This window comes from Chanos chanos, chromosome 14 (genome assembly GCF_902362185.1).
Source record: "Chanos chanos chromosome 14, fChaCha1.1, whole genome shotgun sequence".
Taxonomy (NCBI): domain Eukaryota; kingdom Metazoa; phylum Chordata; class Actinopteri; order Gonorynchiformes; family Chanidae; genus Chanos; species Chanos chanos.
In genome coordinates, this window is record NC_044508.1 from 13,728,898 (window position 1) to 13,747,944 (window position 19,047).

At 40.0% G+C, this 19,047-nt stretch overlaps 1 protein-coding gene across 5 annotated transcripts in view; it reads right to left on the reverse strand.

Moving 5' to 3' along the window:
- Positions 1–3,861: 3,861 nt before the first annotated feature.
- The window catches only part of gabrb3 (gamma-aminobutyric acid type A receptor subunit beta3), a 29,713-nt gene continuing 14,527 nt past the window's right edge, over positions 3,862–19,047 (reverse strand). Inside the window, exons 5-11 of one of the 5 annotated variants that reach the window (XM_030792053.1) lie at positions 17,783–17,865; positions 16,771–16,908; positions 14,845–14,997; positions 6,921–7,165; positions 5,769–5,853; positions 4,512–4,516; positions 3,862–4,191 (exon numbers count right to left, since the gene is read on the reverse strand). In XM_030792053.1, the coding sequence (XP_030647913.1) occupies positions 3,862–4,191; positions 4,512–4,516; positions 5,769–5,853; positions 6,921–7,165; positions 14,845–14,997; positions 16,771–16,908; positions 17,783–17,865 (1,039 nt within the window). Of the gene's footprint in view, positions 4,310–4,511; positions 4,517–5,756; positions 5,863–6,914; positions 7,166–14,844; positions 14,998–16,770; positions 16,909–17,782; positions 17,866–19,047 lie in introns of all 5 variants that reach the window. The other 4 variants (XM_030792051.1, XM_030792052.1, XM_030792055.1 and 1 more) reach the window with 4 other exon arrangements.

Sequence of the window (19,047 nt, forward strand, 5' to 3'; positions counted from 1 at the left end):
GCATGAGAGGGAAACTTTCTTAAGATGAAGCCATACTAGAAATGCTTAGCAGTCTCACCACAAGAATTTTTTTCCCACACTCAACAGAGAGTAGGACATTATTTTGAACGATCTGTAACCAGTGAGAGAGAAGAGAAGTACATCATAATTTCAAGACACCACAAAGTGTAAATAACCTACTGACAATGACTGAATGAGTAGTTCACAGCATGTTAATGAAGGGGAGGAGCTTGTTGTTGTTGCTGCTACATTTAGGCTTAATGTGGGCGTGGTCTTTGTGATGAGGTTCTAGAATCTGCTGCCAGTTACGCGTAATGTGGGCATTGTTCAGCGGACAGCTCTGAATCTATTCCTGGTGCTACTCCCCCACAGAGAGTAGGCGTAACAAAGACAGGGCTATAAGCAGCGCAAGGCAGTGAATGCACAACAAGCTGAGAGTCTCCACAACCTGCTGTTTGGCTGGAAGTATGCATGTGTTTGTCTAGTAAACAACTCCATGTTTTCCTAACATTCATGACTCCCAAGTAGAAAAAAACTCTATTCCCAAAGTCTATTTGTAAAAAGTTTATGAGCTGAGGTAGGTTTTCCCACTTAGCTGCATGCTAATTGCAATACACTCTTTCCCCATGTGGGACCAGTAAGGAAGTCGCTATGTGTTAAAACTAAGCCTGTTAGGGCACTTAAGTGTGGATCTGAATTGCTGAATTCACAGGGAAATGTACATTTCAATGGAGGTCCATGTGTCTTCAGAGAGCGTATGAGGATGGGAATAAGTAATATGCTTAGCGTAGCGATGACAGATGTTTAGTCATAAAGTGATTGTGAAACGGAAAGGATGTGGGGAAGAGCTCGTCTCAGCATCTCTCTGTGAATGTGAATGTTTGAATCCAGGTTTGGCTCAGGATAAAGGATAAATCACCAAAGAACTCAATGAAGAATGATATAAAGCTGTCTGCTATCTTTACGGCATCCTTCCAGGACTTCCAGAGTTTGTTTGTTTGTTTGTTTGTTTTTTCATATCTGTGTAAAACTGAATCTACATACTGAAGGCTTGTTAAGTCTGACCTTTTTCCAAGCTCTTAATGAATCTCTGAATAGTTAGCTTGTTAGTTAGTTCACATGGATGAGATGTATTACTGATTGGGTTTCACATCAACCTAGTGTAACGTCTACTTAGCCTGGTAACGATCATGCAAGCAAAAACCCTCAGTTAGATCAGACCAGTTTAAATAGTGGACAATTAACAGTTACAAAAAAAAGGTATTTAAAAAGGCAGTCCCCCTCTGTAATCTGTCTGCTACATGCTCTATTCACTTACCCTTACTGTTGTCTATGGGCAGAGACCTTCGGGTTATATTTTTCAATGAGCAGCACACATGCAAATACTGCACGCACAGGCACATGCACACGCACACATATACTACACACACACACACACACACACACACAGAGACACACACACACAGAGACACACATATAACATATTGCTCAAATCTCTGTGACAGTGATTCCAGTCAGTAAGGCTGGGAATACAAGAACTGGCGGGTATTCCAGGAAGTTGGTTTAGTGAAAACTCTGAGTTATTTATCAGAGCAAGTAGTAAACCTCCTAATAGAAGAGCCCTATGGTTTTGTTTTGCTAGGAGAATGAAGCCATAGGGCTCTTCTATTAGGAGGTTTAGTACTTACTCTGAGTCAGCTAACTCTGAGTTTTCACTAAACCCACTTTCTGGAATACCCCCCAGGTGTAGCCTCTGTCTAGAAATGAGTGCTGTTCATTTCAAAACCAGCCGATATGCTTTAAAGCACTGTTTCACAATGAACAAAAATACTAACTGGTCTCTGTGGAAATACATATCATCTTCTCATATGCAGCTGATGAATCTTAAAATAAACTATACCAAATACTCGAGAGAGTGAAAGTTTATTTAAAATTGAACATGTCGTGTATTACTTCAGGAAGTCACCGTTATTTTGCTTGATGACTGTCACAGACATAAAAGATATTCAGAGTCATGTAGATTTGCTCAGAACCAGACAATAACAAGCAAAACGACTGAAAAAAAAAGAGAAATCTCACACGCATACCTGGATAATGAATTTTATATTTACAACATAGAAATAGGAAGAGGATCAATCAAAAGTCATAATGAGCAACTATTGACACAATGAAACTGCAAAAGCAACCTGTTTAAACATGACACTCAACAGCACACACTGAGTATGTCAAAGGAATAGGACAAGCATGTTTGGGTAGTCTGTGAGCATGTGCAATACTTAATATTACTGTCTTCCTCCTCCAAACACCATGATCAGTAGTCCCTGAAGGGTGGTTAGCGGTGGTTAAAACTGCTGATGGAGAAATCGATTGCGAACAAGATGTATTTCAATCAACAAAGTCAATCTCAGAGAAAAAAAAAACAATATCATGCCTTTGTGATATCGAGAAAGAACATCTGTGAAGTAACCGTGTAACATTTGTATGCAGGGTTATAATACAAATTAATTACAACAAATATGATATGAATGTGAATACGGACAATACCAAAAAATATGCCGTTGATTATGTTCTCTTGGATTAGAACCTGAGACAAGTTATGTCTTATGAATATTTAACGTGAGAAAAAAAGCAAGCAAATGGACCCTCCCCTTTGTTTGTTAAGAATGAATTAATATTAAAAAGAAACACTGATCCAGGAAAAAATTGCTATCAGATGAAATTTTTGGTCAAACACACACTGTCAATGGGCCATACGACAGCTTACATAAGGCCTACAATAATTGTCCAACTCAAGCTTTCATTAAAAAAAAAGAAAAAAGAAGCCAATCTCACTTTAAAAAGTACATGCTAAGTGCTAAACATCAAAGAACTGAAGGTAATTAACTTAAAACAAGAGGTCCTGCTCAACTGTCTGTTCGTGTTTGATATGGTATGTTGTCTCAGATTAACAAAATCCAATGCAGGTCCCTGAATACAACTTAATGAAAATGTGATACTGACCATATTTTGATAATCCTGAATTGTCATGAGTGTACAATGAATACTTTATGATTTATACATACCAAAGCACTTTCACATGAGACACTGGGAACAGCTTGTGGCATGTAATCATATCAACTCAAGGCAAATGGAAATTATATTCCAAAAGCATGTCATAACATGACTATATACAAACTACATCCATTCATACACTGAAATGTTATGCTTTCAGTACAATTTCAGGTACACTAAGGTGGATAAGCTTAAAATAACCAAGGTTTGAATGTTCACAGCCCTACATATATTGCATTTTTCTCACCACTGTTTAAGATCATGTTTAATGATCATCCTTGTCTGTATTTTAATCCTAGAAATCAATTAGCATGAAATATTAGTAAATAATGCATTTTTCCACTGGGAATGAGTTCTTTGCCTCACAATAAAATGATATGATAAAACTGGTACATGATAAAAAGGGTACTGAGTGCATCATGCGAGAAGTCCAACAGCTTCAAAAAACCTCAGAGAACATTTATATATACAATCAGTCTTTACAAAATGAGTGTGTGTATGTGGGTGTGTGTGTGTAAGTATGTGTGTGTTCGTGAGAGATAAAGTGTAAACGTGTTTGTGCAGTGTATATGTGTGTGTGTGTGTGTGTGTGTGTGTGTGCAGATCATGTGAAAGCCCATTTTAGTGCATATCACCCTCCACTGAATCTCTGCTCAGAACTGCAAAGGTCAACAAGTATAAAAACTTTGATAAACATGGCGCATAAGTACGTCCCTGGATGAAGGGGGAAAAAAAGTCTTCCTTTTCTTTCAAAAACGAGAAAGACAACTGCAAGGAGGGGGGAAGAAAACAACATCCCAAATCCGTGTCTTAATTCACGTAGTAAAGCCAGTAGATTAGATTGAACAGAGAGAAAGCAGCTGGGAAAATAATCCGTGACCATCGATCAATGGCGTTAACGTCCGTGAGGTCGGGGATTTTGATTTTGAGCTGCGAGGAGCGTCTGCGTAGCCGTGCCTTCTTGGGCTGCACGTTTCTCTCTAGGCTGTGTCTCCCAGATTCATGCCGCGGAGCGCTCTGCTTCCTATACTGGATCCCTGAGTTGTCAAACACCATGGAAGAGGAATTGCAAGTCTGGGTCGTGACCTCATTTCCTGCCACTTCGTTGTGGATCTCCAGCGTGGTCAGGAGGATGTTGCCCTGGGAGTCCACCTGCAAGCAGAAACCAACAAAATATAAGTAAGCAAAGTCATCTTTTAAGTCCATTTCTGATGATAGTGTTTTATTTGCTAAGGTCCTGTCTTTTGACACCTTAATGCTAAAATCCAGACATGTTCTTCTAATATTCTCTAGGTCAAACGCTCGACATTTCACGTTTTAAATTGGATCTGTTTTTGTTTAGCAGAACTGAGACGTCTTGATAAGTTAAGAAGAAGACAGACGACTGACATATGTCTGTGGTGACCAGACCTTCACCGAAAGAAGGAGAGGGACAGGACTATAAACTTAGTTAATGGCACATGGCCTTCAAATGTGGCTTTCTGTCGCCCAAAACCAAACCATTTCACATAAATCACTTAACCCTGGATTAAACGGTGCCCCTAATATGTCTGTTATCAGTCTCAGAGGGACGTCTTATAAATCTTAGCCACGTAATCTATCAGAGAGGTGGAGAGCCAAACAATCCATAATCCATAATCCAATGGGGACTATTTACTACTGTCTGTGTGCTGTTAAATGATGCCTGAGGCGTAAAAAAAAAAAAAAGGCTGCCTAGGTTTTCAGTAAAATGGCATAGTTTTGTGTTAAGAGCTTATGAAAAGAGTGTGATCACATTAAACACTTTGAAATAATTAACTGGAAAGCATAATTTTGGATGAGGAACAAAACATAAGATTGCATAATTGCACAGGATCAAAATTCATAAACATCATAAGCAGTCCTACTAAGGATGGTGATAAAGTTATGCAATTCTGTTTAAAATTCAGAGAGATGATAGATCTATTGTCTCCACAAAGACCCTGGAGTGGTTACTACCCTTACACAAAAACGACTATATGAAGACTACAGTTGTTCCAGATTTGCTGTATCAAAACATGATTACATGACCAAGCATGATGAAAATGTAATGACTAAAATAATTTCTGTTTTCCACAACAGCATCAACATAGTGGGGTTATTTCCCAGTGGGGATGCCTCCTTCAAAATTCATTGTTTATTTATTCTTACCTCTGAATCTCTACAGTAATAAATTATTCAGCAGTATGTTCCAAACTGAAATATAATTACAACTCTGGTATCCAAGAAAAGGATCTGGTTTAGTGTTTGAGATGGATTTGAGATGAAAAGAATACAAGTGGAGCATACTGGCACAGAATGGTATGAGGTAAATCTAACCTTATTAGAAAACATAGTTTACACTGATACAGAGCAATGGTCCACCATGTTACAGTGAGGTGCATTTGAAATCACATTAGTGCATTCATGAGAGAGAGACAGAGAGAGAGAGGGAGAGAGAGAGAGAGACAGTAATGGATAAATAGAAAGAGAGATGGAGACTGAGAGAGAGAGAGAGAGAGGGAGACAGAGAGAGAGAGACAGAGAGATGGATAAATAGAGAGAGGATATGCAGTCACACATAAACACAATGTATGGCAAGGGAAACGATATACGCTGGTCTTGTACGTTTCCTCATTCGGTGAAGTTAAAAGAAACTTTGCGAGATGAGGCAAAGTTTCCATGAAGAAGAGATTCACAGATGGCACGAAACAACCAGCCATTGGCACTCACCCCTCGTGAGTGATGATGACCTTGAACCTGATTGGATTGTTTAACGGACGACGGCTTGCAATTGCCTCCCTCCTGAACAGACTGGCCAGAAAAACAAAAACAAGAGTTCCTCTTCATCTGAGGTTTGACCTCTCAAACCTCAACCCCCCCTCAGGAAAAGTCAAATCCTGAGCCAACAGTACTGTGACCTCCACAGGTGGAATATTCCAACTAAGTGTTGCTTGACCTCGGAGAATGGTACATCCCAAATTTCTGTTTCTGTGTCCTCGTTTAGCAGTTCATTCCAGGTCTTTGGACTTTAACAAAACCTCTTACATAACTCACTGACTGTGCATTATCACGCTACAAACCCTGCTTCTTGTCTTTTATCTCATTATGTTTTTGAAAATACAGCAGATATTCAAAGAGTTAGCTTGAAGATATTATGCCATCTCATTGCCTAGACTGAAGCAACCAAAGGTTACTAAATTACTGCATATAAGTAACTAGACTGAACTTTGTGCAAACTCAAACTAAACACACTTTAAGTTAGTAACATGCTTTATTAAATCATGGCAGTGAGTTTGCACTATGTTTTCAAGTGAGGTTCTCTTATTAGAGCTACAAGCCTTTAGAGTGTAGTTAGTTTTAAAAACAGTTTTGGTGACTTAGGAATAGTAGTTATTGCTATGGCTTAACACTAAATTTATCATCATGGAGTCAGAAGTGAAATGAGATCTCAAATCGATCAGCCGGTGTCACCTTTAAAGATGTTTCTGAAACTTTTAGTGGAAGAAACGGAGATCACTGTAATTTCAGCTGCTAAATTCATTCGACTGAGGTCCATTCATTTGAGATAACAGAGACTTTTAACTCAATAACAGTGTCTGACTAAAGAACATCACACACTCTTTACTCAAGACTGTCTGGCATTATGTGTCTCTCTCTGCCTTTATCTGAGCATAAATGAAAATGTATTGGCCTAAAACCGTCACTCCATCCTTTTAACACTTTCCTGCTGGTGGAACAAGCGCTTTCAAACTCACCCTGTGTTTGAGCAGGAACATTTACCTCACTTGTGCAGTTCTACACATTATTTAAACAGTCTCAAACATAATTTCAATTTCTGAAAATTCAAGATAAGCGTGATGAACCCTTACCTTGTTGCCATCGTATTTTGACCTTTCGTTGTTGGCCTTTTCTGCCTTCTCTGCAAGTTTCTTTTGCATCTGTGGGCCACGTCCGAAGAAGATGTAGTTGACGAAGGCATACTCCAGCAGGGCCAGGAAGACGAAAACGAAGCAGCCCATCAGATACATGTCTATGGCTTTGACGTAGGGGATCTTGGGTAACGTCTCCCTCAGATGTGTGTTGATGGTGGTCATGGTCAGCACAGTGGTGATTCCTGTTGGAGAGTTGATTGACAATAGTGAATAACCAGTCAGGAGCCTTGTGGCAAGGAATGTGGCTAATGAGAAATTAGAAAGTAACCAATCACAAATTTATAGTCAAAGCACAACTAACTGGATTGTTAATATAATTAAATGACAGTCAGGAATATTTCCCCCAAGAAAGCGATGACCTCAGAATAACCTGGCCCAATCAAATCCCATTCCAGTCCAGGTTTTTCAGGCTTTAATGTACGGAGGTAAATGAGAGAAGAGCATTACTCTGATCAGTTCTTCTGTTGCCTTTGGGCAGTTTTTTTTGGGGGGGGAATCAGGTCTGTAGGGATAGACAGAGAGTGCAGAGGATAACCAGCCTTCTTCTGACAGTCCTGTTATGCCGCCCACAAATAATCTGGTCTCATCACTGCCACAGACTGAGTGGTACCACATTAACAAAGTCTAAATGCCAGATACCAGGATCGCTTCATAATCAAACTCATATTCACTCATATCATCTGATGCAATGCCATTAAACAGGCATCTGAATCATCCACTTAGACAATCTTCGAGTTTATCACACACAAAAAAATCCTTCCTCTAATTTGCTTATTTTTCAGTCTACATTCATCCTTTGTCTAGATGCCAAAATCAACCAAAACAATTTCTCTTGTTTTTTCATTCATTATAACTGATGGCCTTTCAATCTTTCATGTGTGTCTTAAAAGCCGCTATACGAGGTGCTTTGAGAAATGAAGCAGAAAGAGGAGAAGTGACCTAATTAGCCAATGATATCAGAGCAATAAAAGCTGAGACAAGATCTAAGCGCATGTCAACAGCACATATGAAACAGCATGTATGATCAACAAGCCCGTCTGTAATCTGAAAGGAAACAGCTGCGAGGAGCACGTCCCTGCCTTTAACATGCTTGTCATCTTCTCAAACCATATTCATATTTTATAGCTGAAGTTTTTTTTTCTGCTGTTTTTTTTTCTTTTTTTAAATATTTGACCCGGGCAGCGGTTCTCGTTTTCATTGTTCTCGTGTCCTGTGATGTTTCATTCCGTTTCCTGACTTGAGTCATGGCTGACTCACAAACAGTGCGAGTGCAGAGACAGGAGACGATCCAGAGCTGTGTGCACTCCGGTTGTGATTCTGTCTCCTTACTGTTAGGAGAAGGCGTTCTCCTCCCATCACCATGATTCCCAATGATTCCCAATTCCCAACATAAATAACAGTCTTACTGTTAGGAGAAGGTGTTCTCCTCCCATCATCATGATTCCCAATGATTCCCAATTCCCAATATGAATAACAGTCTTACTGTTAGGAGAAGGTGTTCTCCTCCCATCATCATGATTCCCAATGATTCCCAATATGAATAACAGTCTTACTGTTAGGAGAAGGTGATCTCCTCCCATCATCATGATTCCCAATGATTCCCAATTCCCAATACGAATAACAGTCTTACTGTTAGGAGAAGGTGTTCTCCTCCCATCATCATGATTCCCAATGATTCCCAATATGAATAACAGTCTTACTGTTAGGAGAAGGTGATCTCCTCCCATCATCATGATTCCCAATGATTCCCAATTCCCAATACGAATAACAGTCTTACTGTTAGGAGAAGGTGTTCTCCTCCCATCATCATGATTCCCAATGATTCCCAATATGAATAACAGTCTTACTGTTAGGAGAAGGTGATCTCCTCCCATCATCATGATTCCCAATGATTCCCAATTCCCAATACGAATAACAGTCTTACTGTTAGGAGAAGGTGTTCTCCTCCCATCATCATGATTCCCAATGATTCCCAATATGAATAACAGTCTTACTGTTAGGAGAAGGTGATCTCCTCCCATCATCATGATTCCCAATGATTCCCAATTCCCAATACGAATAACAGTCTTACTGTTAGGAGAAGGTGTTCTCCTCCCATCATCATGATTCCCAATGATTCCCGATATGAATAACAGTCTTACTGTTAGGAGAAGGTGATCTCCTCCCATCATCATGATTCCCAATGATTCCCAATTCCCAATACGAATAACAGTCTTACTGTTAGGAGAAGGTGTTCTCCTCCCATCATCATGATTCCCAATGATTCCCAATTCCCAACATAAATAACAGTCTTACTGTTGGAGAAGGTGTTCTCCTCCCATCATCATGATTCCCAATGATTCCCAATTCCCAATACGAATAACAGTCGTATTGTTAGAAGAAGGTGTTCTCCTCCCATCATCATGATTCCCAATGATTCCCAATTCCCAATATGAATAACAGTCTTACTGTTAGGAGAAGGTGTTCTCCTCCCATCATCATGATTCCCAATGATTCCCAATTCCCAATACGAATAACAGTCTTACTGTTAGGAGAAGGTGTTCTCCTCCCATCATCATGATTCCCAATGATTCCCAATTCCCAATATAAATAACAGTCTTACTGTTAGGAGAAGGTGTTCTCCTCCCATCATCATGATTCCCAATGATTCCCAATATGAATAACAGTCTTACTGTTGGGAGAAGGTGTTCTCCTCCCATCATCATGATTGACAATTCCAAATATGAATAACAGTCTTGACAGTGCAGTTTTAGGGTATACTCCAGTCTACACTACTGAGTGTTAGACATGAGAGGACACTATAATTTACCCCAAATGTACTGAAGACACTGTCTGTTTGTTTGTTTCTTTCATTAAAAGTAAAAGTTCTTATACCTGGGGGTGAATACAGACATGGTCATCTGCATTACAGTACTCAGTTAACACTTTACACTAGTGGCTTTTAAATAACACTGCCTGGAGTAAAAAAAAAAAAAAAGAAAAGAAAAAACAATGATGGGAGTAAGGTCAGAGGATAAAACAGTCAGTAGGCCCTGTGAGCAAACAGTGGGGTAACAAAAGGATTATGTTGATGTAGTTTTGTGTTCAAAATTAGAACTCTTACGTCATCACTGTTCATTTTCTAAAAACATCATTAGAGTTTTATCTCTGTGATTTTATGCAGCTGTGTTATTATTGGTTAAAAACAGTTTATTGTTTATTTTCCACATTTTTACCTACTAGACCTGGACTTGTTAATCCGACATACGATGTCTGTACGAACTTTGTCTCTGGTTGTGTTTTACATTGGGTTTAGTTTGGTTCAGCAAATTAAACTTTTGGATTTTCCTATCACTATGCACGCATATAAACATACCCTGAATACAATCTAATGTCCATTAATGATGACTCTTTCTTTTTTACTTCATAACAAATAAACAGGACAAACTTTATCCTCCTGTGTGCTTTTAAAATTGCATAATCATTGCCCACTACATTAGTTTGGGGAATTTAGTGTCACATCCTCCAGTACCTTTGGGCTCTGAATACTGGATTTAATATTATACTATCTATATAGACTAAAACACTATCTATATACAGTGAAACAAAGCAGCAGAAAATGCTTTAATTTCTTCACTTGAAAATCCAGTATCTCTCATTTGCTTCTCTTACGTTGCATTGCACGCTATTTCACAGCACTGAAGTCATGCTGTCTCACATTCAAGAGCAAAGCAAAATTAGTATGCGTATGTTAATGAATGCAAAAAGTGTCCCCATAAGAAACACTGCAACAAACTTGGGCACAAAGTAAAAATGCAGCAAAACAAACAAATGAAAAAAAAAACAACAAAACAAAACAAAAAGCATACACTCTTGTTTTCAAAATGCATTCCTCTGGGCCACTTCTTCAGCTTCAGCTCACGTCATTTACTCAAAATAAAAGAAAAACATATATTTGTATATTTAATATTTAATGCGTAAAAATGGAAGTGGGGAAAATCCTCGCCTGAGGCACGTAAACACCTTATTTCGGCCACGTTTGCAAGTACAGCGTGAAGTAACCGTAATCCCACGTGTCTGTCCAATCAGACTTAGCCCTCAGAAAAAAAGAAAGAAAAAAAAAGGAGGCCAAAAATGTATTCATTTATGTCTCCCTTATAGAACAGAGCTCACAGCCAGCTGTGACCTTCCCGTTTAAACTCATGTCCCAACATGTCTGATGCCTCTAAGTCAGATGAGTGTGTAGATTCCCCAATTGGATCATGACAGCAGAGCTCATGCTGTAGTGGCTGCCCTGTAGGGAAGTGACCACATCACAAAAACACACACACACACACACACACACACACACACACACTGTAAGATGGATGAGCCTTCACCGTTTGGTCGCTCCAAATGGAGTGGAACTGTCACTCTCTCTTCACAATATCACTCTGCTGCTCAGTGCCCTGAGAATACTATACACATATATAATAGATTGCTGTTTTTTAAGTCAGTGACACCAGTCTGGTATTAAAAGATCTAATTTGTTAAATCCTCTGATGAAAGAAGCATAATTAGTGCTTTATAACATAGTGGGGTGGGGGGAGTGGGGTTTGGATACTGCAACTCTACCGTATCCATTCTCTCGTGGGAATGATATTACCTTGAAAACAGAAAAGAACGGGAGGGGGTGGTGGGGGTCCGCTGTCTGTCTACTGACTGGCCTAGTTTTACAGCTTACCACCACTTACAGCATTAACATTTTAAAGTTGGGTTTAACATGATTCCTGGATTTACAGTAGAGACTGTCTCCTGCTCAGCGCCGCGTGGACTGTGCATTTTAAAACAATGTTCTCATTTTGTTTGAACTGCTCCATTCCCCTGGCATTTAATTTCAGTGAATTATTTAGCACAGATGTCTTCTGTAATAGTTAAGAGAGTGTGATTCAATGTCAATCAAGTGGAGGAAGAAATGGACTTTACGCGAAGATGAAAAACACAAAACTACAAAAAAAAAAAAAAAGTAAAGATAAAAGCTTCCATGTCATCAGTATTTCATGATAGCTAATTATTTATTCAACTGATTAGCCAATCAAATGCACATAGGCAGCCTAGCTACTGTAACTACGGAGTGAAATGTGAAAAGGTCACCGAAGTCTGTGTTCAAAAAAAAAAAAAAAGGTGTATCTAGATGTATCTACTCATGCAGACAACATATAAAGATGAAATTATTGGACTCTCTCAAAGAAACTGCCTCCAAACAAAGCCCAGACACCAGACATTTCTGCAGATGCCATGTACAGTCAGCAGCTCCAGGGTCAAGAATTATAATTATACAATTTATTAACAAAAGCTTAACACATGCAAGAGTGATGCAATAATCCTGAAAAGCTGCACGTGGTTATGTTAAATATGGACAGAAAAACTGTTTTTTTTTTTGGTTTTTTTTTTTGATATTCTGATCATTTGTGGACAAATTTCGAGTTTATGACTGAGAAACATTATACGGACTACGCTGAACAACATACCTTCTATTACAATCTCTTGATGTTCATATTATTAATAATGATTCTGTTTAACAAGAAGTAATTCCTAAACCCATTAAACTCTCACCACCAAAAGCCCTGTGTAAACACTTACTCGTGAAGCCGTAGGACAGAGTAAGAGCAGAAAGCGCAGTGTTAGAGAACAGGATTCTGCCGTGTCTCGTACCTTTTATGTGTAAGGTACGACTCCCAGATCAGCGGAGGGACGGCTGTAGGCGGCTAGAGCTCGGTTAGGCTTACATAAGCTGAAAAGCTGTGTCTATGTGGGGGTGTGAGACAGGACAGCGATCGCATAGCATCGATTTCCATGCAAACTGGTCACAGAGATGGGGTGCTTGAAAGGGGGGAGGGAGGGGGGGGGGGTCACGGGTTGATCAAACACTTTAGCTCAAAGTGTCAAGAGCCGGACGGTTACCTAACTGCACCTAAATATACCACACCTTTATCTAGCCACCCTGCCGAAAAAAAAACAAAACAAAAAAAATCTACTGCAGCTCCACATCTCCGGAGATGGTCTAAAACAGTGAGCTCAGTGGATTTAACAGTGTTTGAAAATCCCTTAATCAAAATGTCTTCACTGTTTCTAAATCTTCTGTAAATATATGTTTATATATCATTATTTAATCTGACTGTTGATTGCATTTTTGTTGCTTGATAAAGTTTAGGGGTCTATTAATATTCAATTGTTTTCGTTTATAAATTGCACACACACTCATTCTATCATTTGCCCGTTCTCACGACATCCAAGCTTCCAGAAGCTTCTAGGCAACAACTGAACTAAACTGAACTGAACCCTAAGTGGATGCTCTGACGATGCTGATATTTTAAATGTATTGAATCTCATGTTTATCCATTTCCTTTGGAAAAGCTGGAGGGCTCTAAAGTGCATTTCCGTAAAGGCAGCTAAAGAACCTGATAGCCAGGTCTAGACACAAAGAAAGAGATGAGTACACACATATACACACACACACACACGTGCGTACGTACACACACACACACACACACACACACACACAGCCATTTAAAGCTGATTCATTGGGGCATGGTGCATGCCTGGGGATTGAAATGGAGGTTAAATGTAATTGTTCTTCAGCTGCATTGATCTCAGTGTTTTTTACTGCACAGCAGAGAGACTGGGAGAGCGAGAGAGAGAGAGAGAGAGAGAGAGAGAGAGAGAAAGAGAGAGGGCCCAGGAGATTCTGCTGTGCAACATTAACATGACTCTCTCTCTCTCTCTCTCTCTCTCTCTCTTTCTCTGTATGAGTGTGTGTGTGCTTAGTGCTCAGGTGTGCCTGCACACTGATGGATGTTTCACACTGGGAGGGGGTTTGGTGTAGGGAGGCTGCCCTCATTACACATGTTAAGAGGAGAAATGAGAGCACTTTACAGAGACAGAGAGAGAGGAAAAGAGGGAGAGAGATAGAGAGAGAGAGAGAGCAGAGAAAAAGGGACAGAAAGAGAAACACGCAATGCGCTATACACAATTATCTTAAATATTCAAAATAGCACTTCCACTGCCAATGTATATTGTTTTCCTTGTGCATTTGTTCTGTGGAGACAGTTAGGGTGCTGTTTAATACTGTACACTTCCCCATACACACACTCTCTCAAAAACACACACACACACACACACACAGGAGTTATGAGTTGTGTTGGGAGTGAGGGTTTGGTATAGGCAGGAGAATGGGGATTTAATGATGGGTTTCCACTACAACTGCTGGAGTTTACATATTCACTTCAGCTGGACAGTTCCTATGGTCCCTAAGGCACACTGACTCACAAAGCAGCCAACAACACACACACACACACATACACACACACTCATGTATACATTGTGTAAGAGAGATAGACGAGCACATTCTGCATGTGTGTGTGTGTGTGTGTGTGTGTGTGTGAACAGAGTAACTAGTGTGTTTTTCAAGGTGAATTTCCGGGTACATAGGTATGTGGCTGATACTGCAGGCTACACTTTGTATATTGTTAAATGATGTATGTGTATAGGCTGTGAATGTGTCTACAGAAGACCGATACAATACAAGGGAAACAGAGACAGAAAAAAACCCAAGAGAGAGGACAGTGAGAAGCCAGTGAAAACACATTTCAGACTGAATAGGCACATGTACAAGACAACAACACATTCAATGCTATGATGAATAGACTCTGTGCTTCTGCTATGCATCTGTGAACGTACATGAAGAAATATGTGTGTGTGTGTGTGTGTGTGTGTGTGTGTGTGTGTGTGTGTGTGTGTGTATGTGTGTGTCTGTTTGTGTGCGTGTGAGCGTGTAGTTTTCTGAAAAGAAGGAAAGCTTTTGTAGTTTGCTGTATGTGGGCTGACATTTAACAGGGTGTACCTAATGCCACTCTGGCTGCAGAGGCGTCGTAGTTAATCCAGAAGGAGACCCAGGACAGAATGGTGATCAGGATGGAGGGCATGTAGGTCTGCAGGATGAAATAGCCGATGTTCCTCTTCAGCTTAAAGCTCAGAGACAGTCGTGGGTAGGCACCTGTAGGAGTGGGAGAAAAATAAAGAGGGAGAGAGAGAGAGAGAGAGAGAGAGAGAGAGAGGGAGAGAGGGAGAGACAGAGAGAAAGATAGAGAGATGTTTATTTCAAGAAATACTTTCACATTTTGTTTCAGTTTCTATGGCAATAGCAGCGCAAATTTCGCTCTGTTGCCTCGGCAACAGGCAAGCGTGGTCAAAAATTGCTGTGTGATTTGTTGTGACTTAGCCCCGGAACACAAAAACAAATACACACTGTGACAAGATTAAATTCCCTCTAAACACATTTAATGTAAGTTTGACATCTAGACATGTGGATACATGTGCTTGCCATGCATAATGAAAGGAATTTTTAGATGTCCTTTCACCACTGAAGAGTGTGTCCAAGCGTTAGTGAAGACACCCCTTAAATTTGACTCCATATATTTATGGAAGCAAAGCCTTCCTTCATAATTACCATGAGGAATACATATCTGAGTGATAGGGGGATTAAACATGCTACTTCTTCAGTTATGAACGCAATAGAGAGAGAGGGAGAGACAGAGAGACAGAGAGAGAGAGAGAGAGAGAGAGAGAGAGAGAGAGAGAGAGAGAGAAAAGGCCATAACAGGCATCTAACCTACATAGAGCCAAACATACGCTGAGTCTACACTGTCAACCTGAGCGTGTGGAATTGCTCGATTGGAGTATTCATTCCGTTTACACTTCGGGGCAATGTCTTTTTATTTTACTGTGGGTTTTTTTTTCCTCCTTCAAGAAAGGAGTAGGCTGCTTCTATCCGCAGCGCTATCCTCCTCCTCCTCCTCCTCCTCTTCCTCCTCATGGCCTCAGACCAGTTCTTGTGGTTTTCCTTCTCCATACATGACGAGGACCAAAGCTCCTCATTCTGTGAGTCGTTAATTCAGTAGCAAGAGTAATGATTACAGCGGGTAGCTTGGTGAGTGGTTCTCCTATAGAGAGGGAATAATTTATGCATTGGGTCTTAAGCCGCATGAATATATGATGTTCTGGATGAAGTGCCGACTTTTTTTTTCCCCTCCTTACTCCCTCTTTCTTTTTTCTTTTTCTTTTTTTTTTCTCTGTAAAGCGCTAGAAGACACAGAGGAGTAATTGGCTCTCCATTATTATTTGCCTGTTGTAGTGTTTCCAGTGTTACGCGGCCTAGCGCGTGTTACTGAGGCCCTAATTAGGCAGTCTTTGAAATAAGTGGCACGGCACTCTCCTGGGAACATAGAAAGGGAACAGGACAACCACGAGGAACCCACAACAACCAGTCTCACAGAGCCTTAGTCGAGAACCTCTGTCATGAACAGCCAGCAGAAAAAAGACGAGGGAGAGCGAGAGAGAGTGTTTTTGGGATTCGGGGGTCTTCTGAGGTGAAAGAAGGACAGAGTGGCTAAAATATTCAGGAAACAAACTCAGAGCCTTCCCAAAAGTGCCGGAAGAAAAAGTAATTTTGATTCGACGTGGTTACGCTCTGAAATGAGCCAAGGAAAAGCAAATCTTCGCTCTCCAAATGAAAAGAAAGAAAAACAAGTCTAACAGTTATCTCTCGGTAAACAACTTTTCCTTTCAAACAGCAGAAAAAAAGCGTGTAAACAAGGTGTTGATAAAAATGGAAAGTTTTTAGTTTCCTTAGGGAGAAATATTCAAATTTACAGAAAATGACAATCATCTGTTTGGTTAGCAAGGGGGGCTCATGACCTCTGCAGACAAGCATCAAAATTTCGTTAATGTTTTTTGTTTTTCTTTTTTTCTCGCCACTATGGTAATGTACCTGTGGAAAAGACGACATTCCTGGAGACCAGTTTGTAGTCGACGATGGAGAACTGGGGCAGCTCAATGCGAGCCACACCCGTAACTGCATTGTTTCCTCCTTTCCAGTAAAATTCAATGTCATCCGTTGTGTAGCCGTCTGCACAGCAAGCAAACATCGATATGTCAGTTCGAACACGCCACCCTTATACAATCCATCACTATGGATTCAGTTCATTATGAAAAATTTACTAGCAAATGATATTTATTCCGAAATGATAGAGATTTAATCTGGCTCATTGTTCGTCACACTCAAGTTCCAAAAGAAGTATGCTAAACTACATGTATACAAACCGGGGAAAATATATGGATCCCAAAAAGCTATTTATTTTCTGTCATAAGCCATATGCATTGACTCTATATCAAGAGTCAAAATTACCCACAGTGCCTCTGTGCTCTACTTGCATCCCTTATTAAATTAGTTTGAGTGTGCTGCTGTCAAAAGCTTTTACAAATCTATGTTCAATCATTGTAGTTAATGTAATTGTGAATGCTAGTAGTGAATATCAGTGCTACAGATTCTGTGAGATCATCCAGAGGTCAGGGTCATGCTTGGCCTCTCAGTCATCACACTATGAAAACCGCTATTGTGAAGAACTGCTGTCAGTGTGTTGGTACAACCCCTGTAATATGTGTTTATTAGAGTGGATTCTAAGTGACATTTGTGGCACAAATGGTGCAGCATAATTAGCGAGCTTGTGATTTGATGTGCGTAGAGACTCCTTGATTGCTCAGAGTTTCATGTAAATATGTCATTTGTCTGACAGGAGACTGAGTGGCTGGGTAAACTTGTACACAGCCCCACCTGAACATAACGCATAATGTCAGCGACCTTTCATCATTTTACTGGATTTTTCCTATCGCAGAAAGGCGGTGGCTATAACTGTTTGCAAAAACTGATATATATTTGTGTGTGTGCGTGTGTGTGTGTGTGTGTGTGCGTGTGTGTGTTTGTGTGTGTGTGAGGTACTCACAGCTCTCTATCTCTAGAGTACAGTTCTGCTCATCCAGAGGATACCTCCTTAGGTCCATCATGCATGCAGCTGTTGTAGTTATCCTATAACACACACGCAAGAATCAGTCAGTCAGAAACACACACACACGCGCACTGACACGCACACACACGCACACACACGCACACACACACACACACACGCACACATCTACACATTACCATGTTCCCTAAGCCTATATCGAAGGTCTTGGTAAACTAAAACAGAGTGAAACTTTGCTTTCTTCAACACTAAAAACTCTTTTTTTTCCAGTAGCACTGTTGGTTATGGTATACTGCTCCCCTAAACAGGGCTGAAAACTAAATCACAATTCCCTGATCCATAAAATAAACCAAATTAAGCAAGCAGAGCAAAGCAGCATAATAGCAGCACAGAGTGTTAATTGATTGTGAATACAACATGTTTCTAGCCAGACAAAAATCCTCCCTAAAAATTAAATATGCAAATCAAATGAGCAGAGAGGACCAAATCAAAACCTTCCCCCCCGTCTGCGCGCTCTCCTACAAAACCCTTGCCTGTGAACCAAATATAGAGAGGACGGCATGCATATGCAAAAGTCATTTGCGCTCAAATGCATATGAAGAACAAAGTGGATCTGAATAAAAAAAGATTTTTTTTCCTTTCTTTCTTTTTTTTTTTTTTTAGATACATGTCGCAGCTGTTTTACTGGTTTTTCTTTTTTTTTTTTTTAATAAATTCAGAAATAGTTTCCGATCGCTTTTGTTTCCGCAAGAGCCGTTCGCCATTGAAAAGTTCAACGTCGCTCGACGCTGAGGAAATTTTGCAATCTCATTTCTATCTCTATGACCAACGGGGAAATCATTTACGGGAAATGCATGAGCAAACAAACGCTTTGACATATGCTTTGCATAAAACTGAAAATGAATGACACTTATAGGAGTCTTTCCATTCAAGCTGTGCTGATTTTATAGAGATATGCCCATTTATGGATTTACTGGCCTGAGATGAACTAGAGGAACACTAGCGTTTTCTCAGTGGAACAGTCTGCCCCATTATACCTTGGGTCAACCAATACAAATAACTGCATTTTATTGGTAACATGTTTGAAGTTTATTGTAATGAACAGGTTAAGATAAGGTCAAGAGAACAGGCCTGTTACACATGCCCCTCAGTGCTTTTGCACTGGGTTTCACTAACACTGAAAAAAAATCGTTTTTAGCACATCACTGTCTTGACAATATTACTGTAAAGGCTTCCGGTGTATT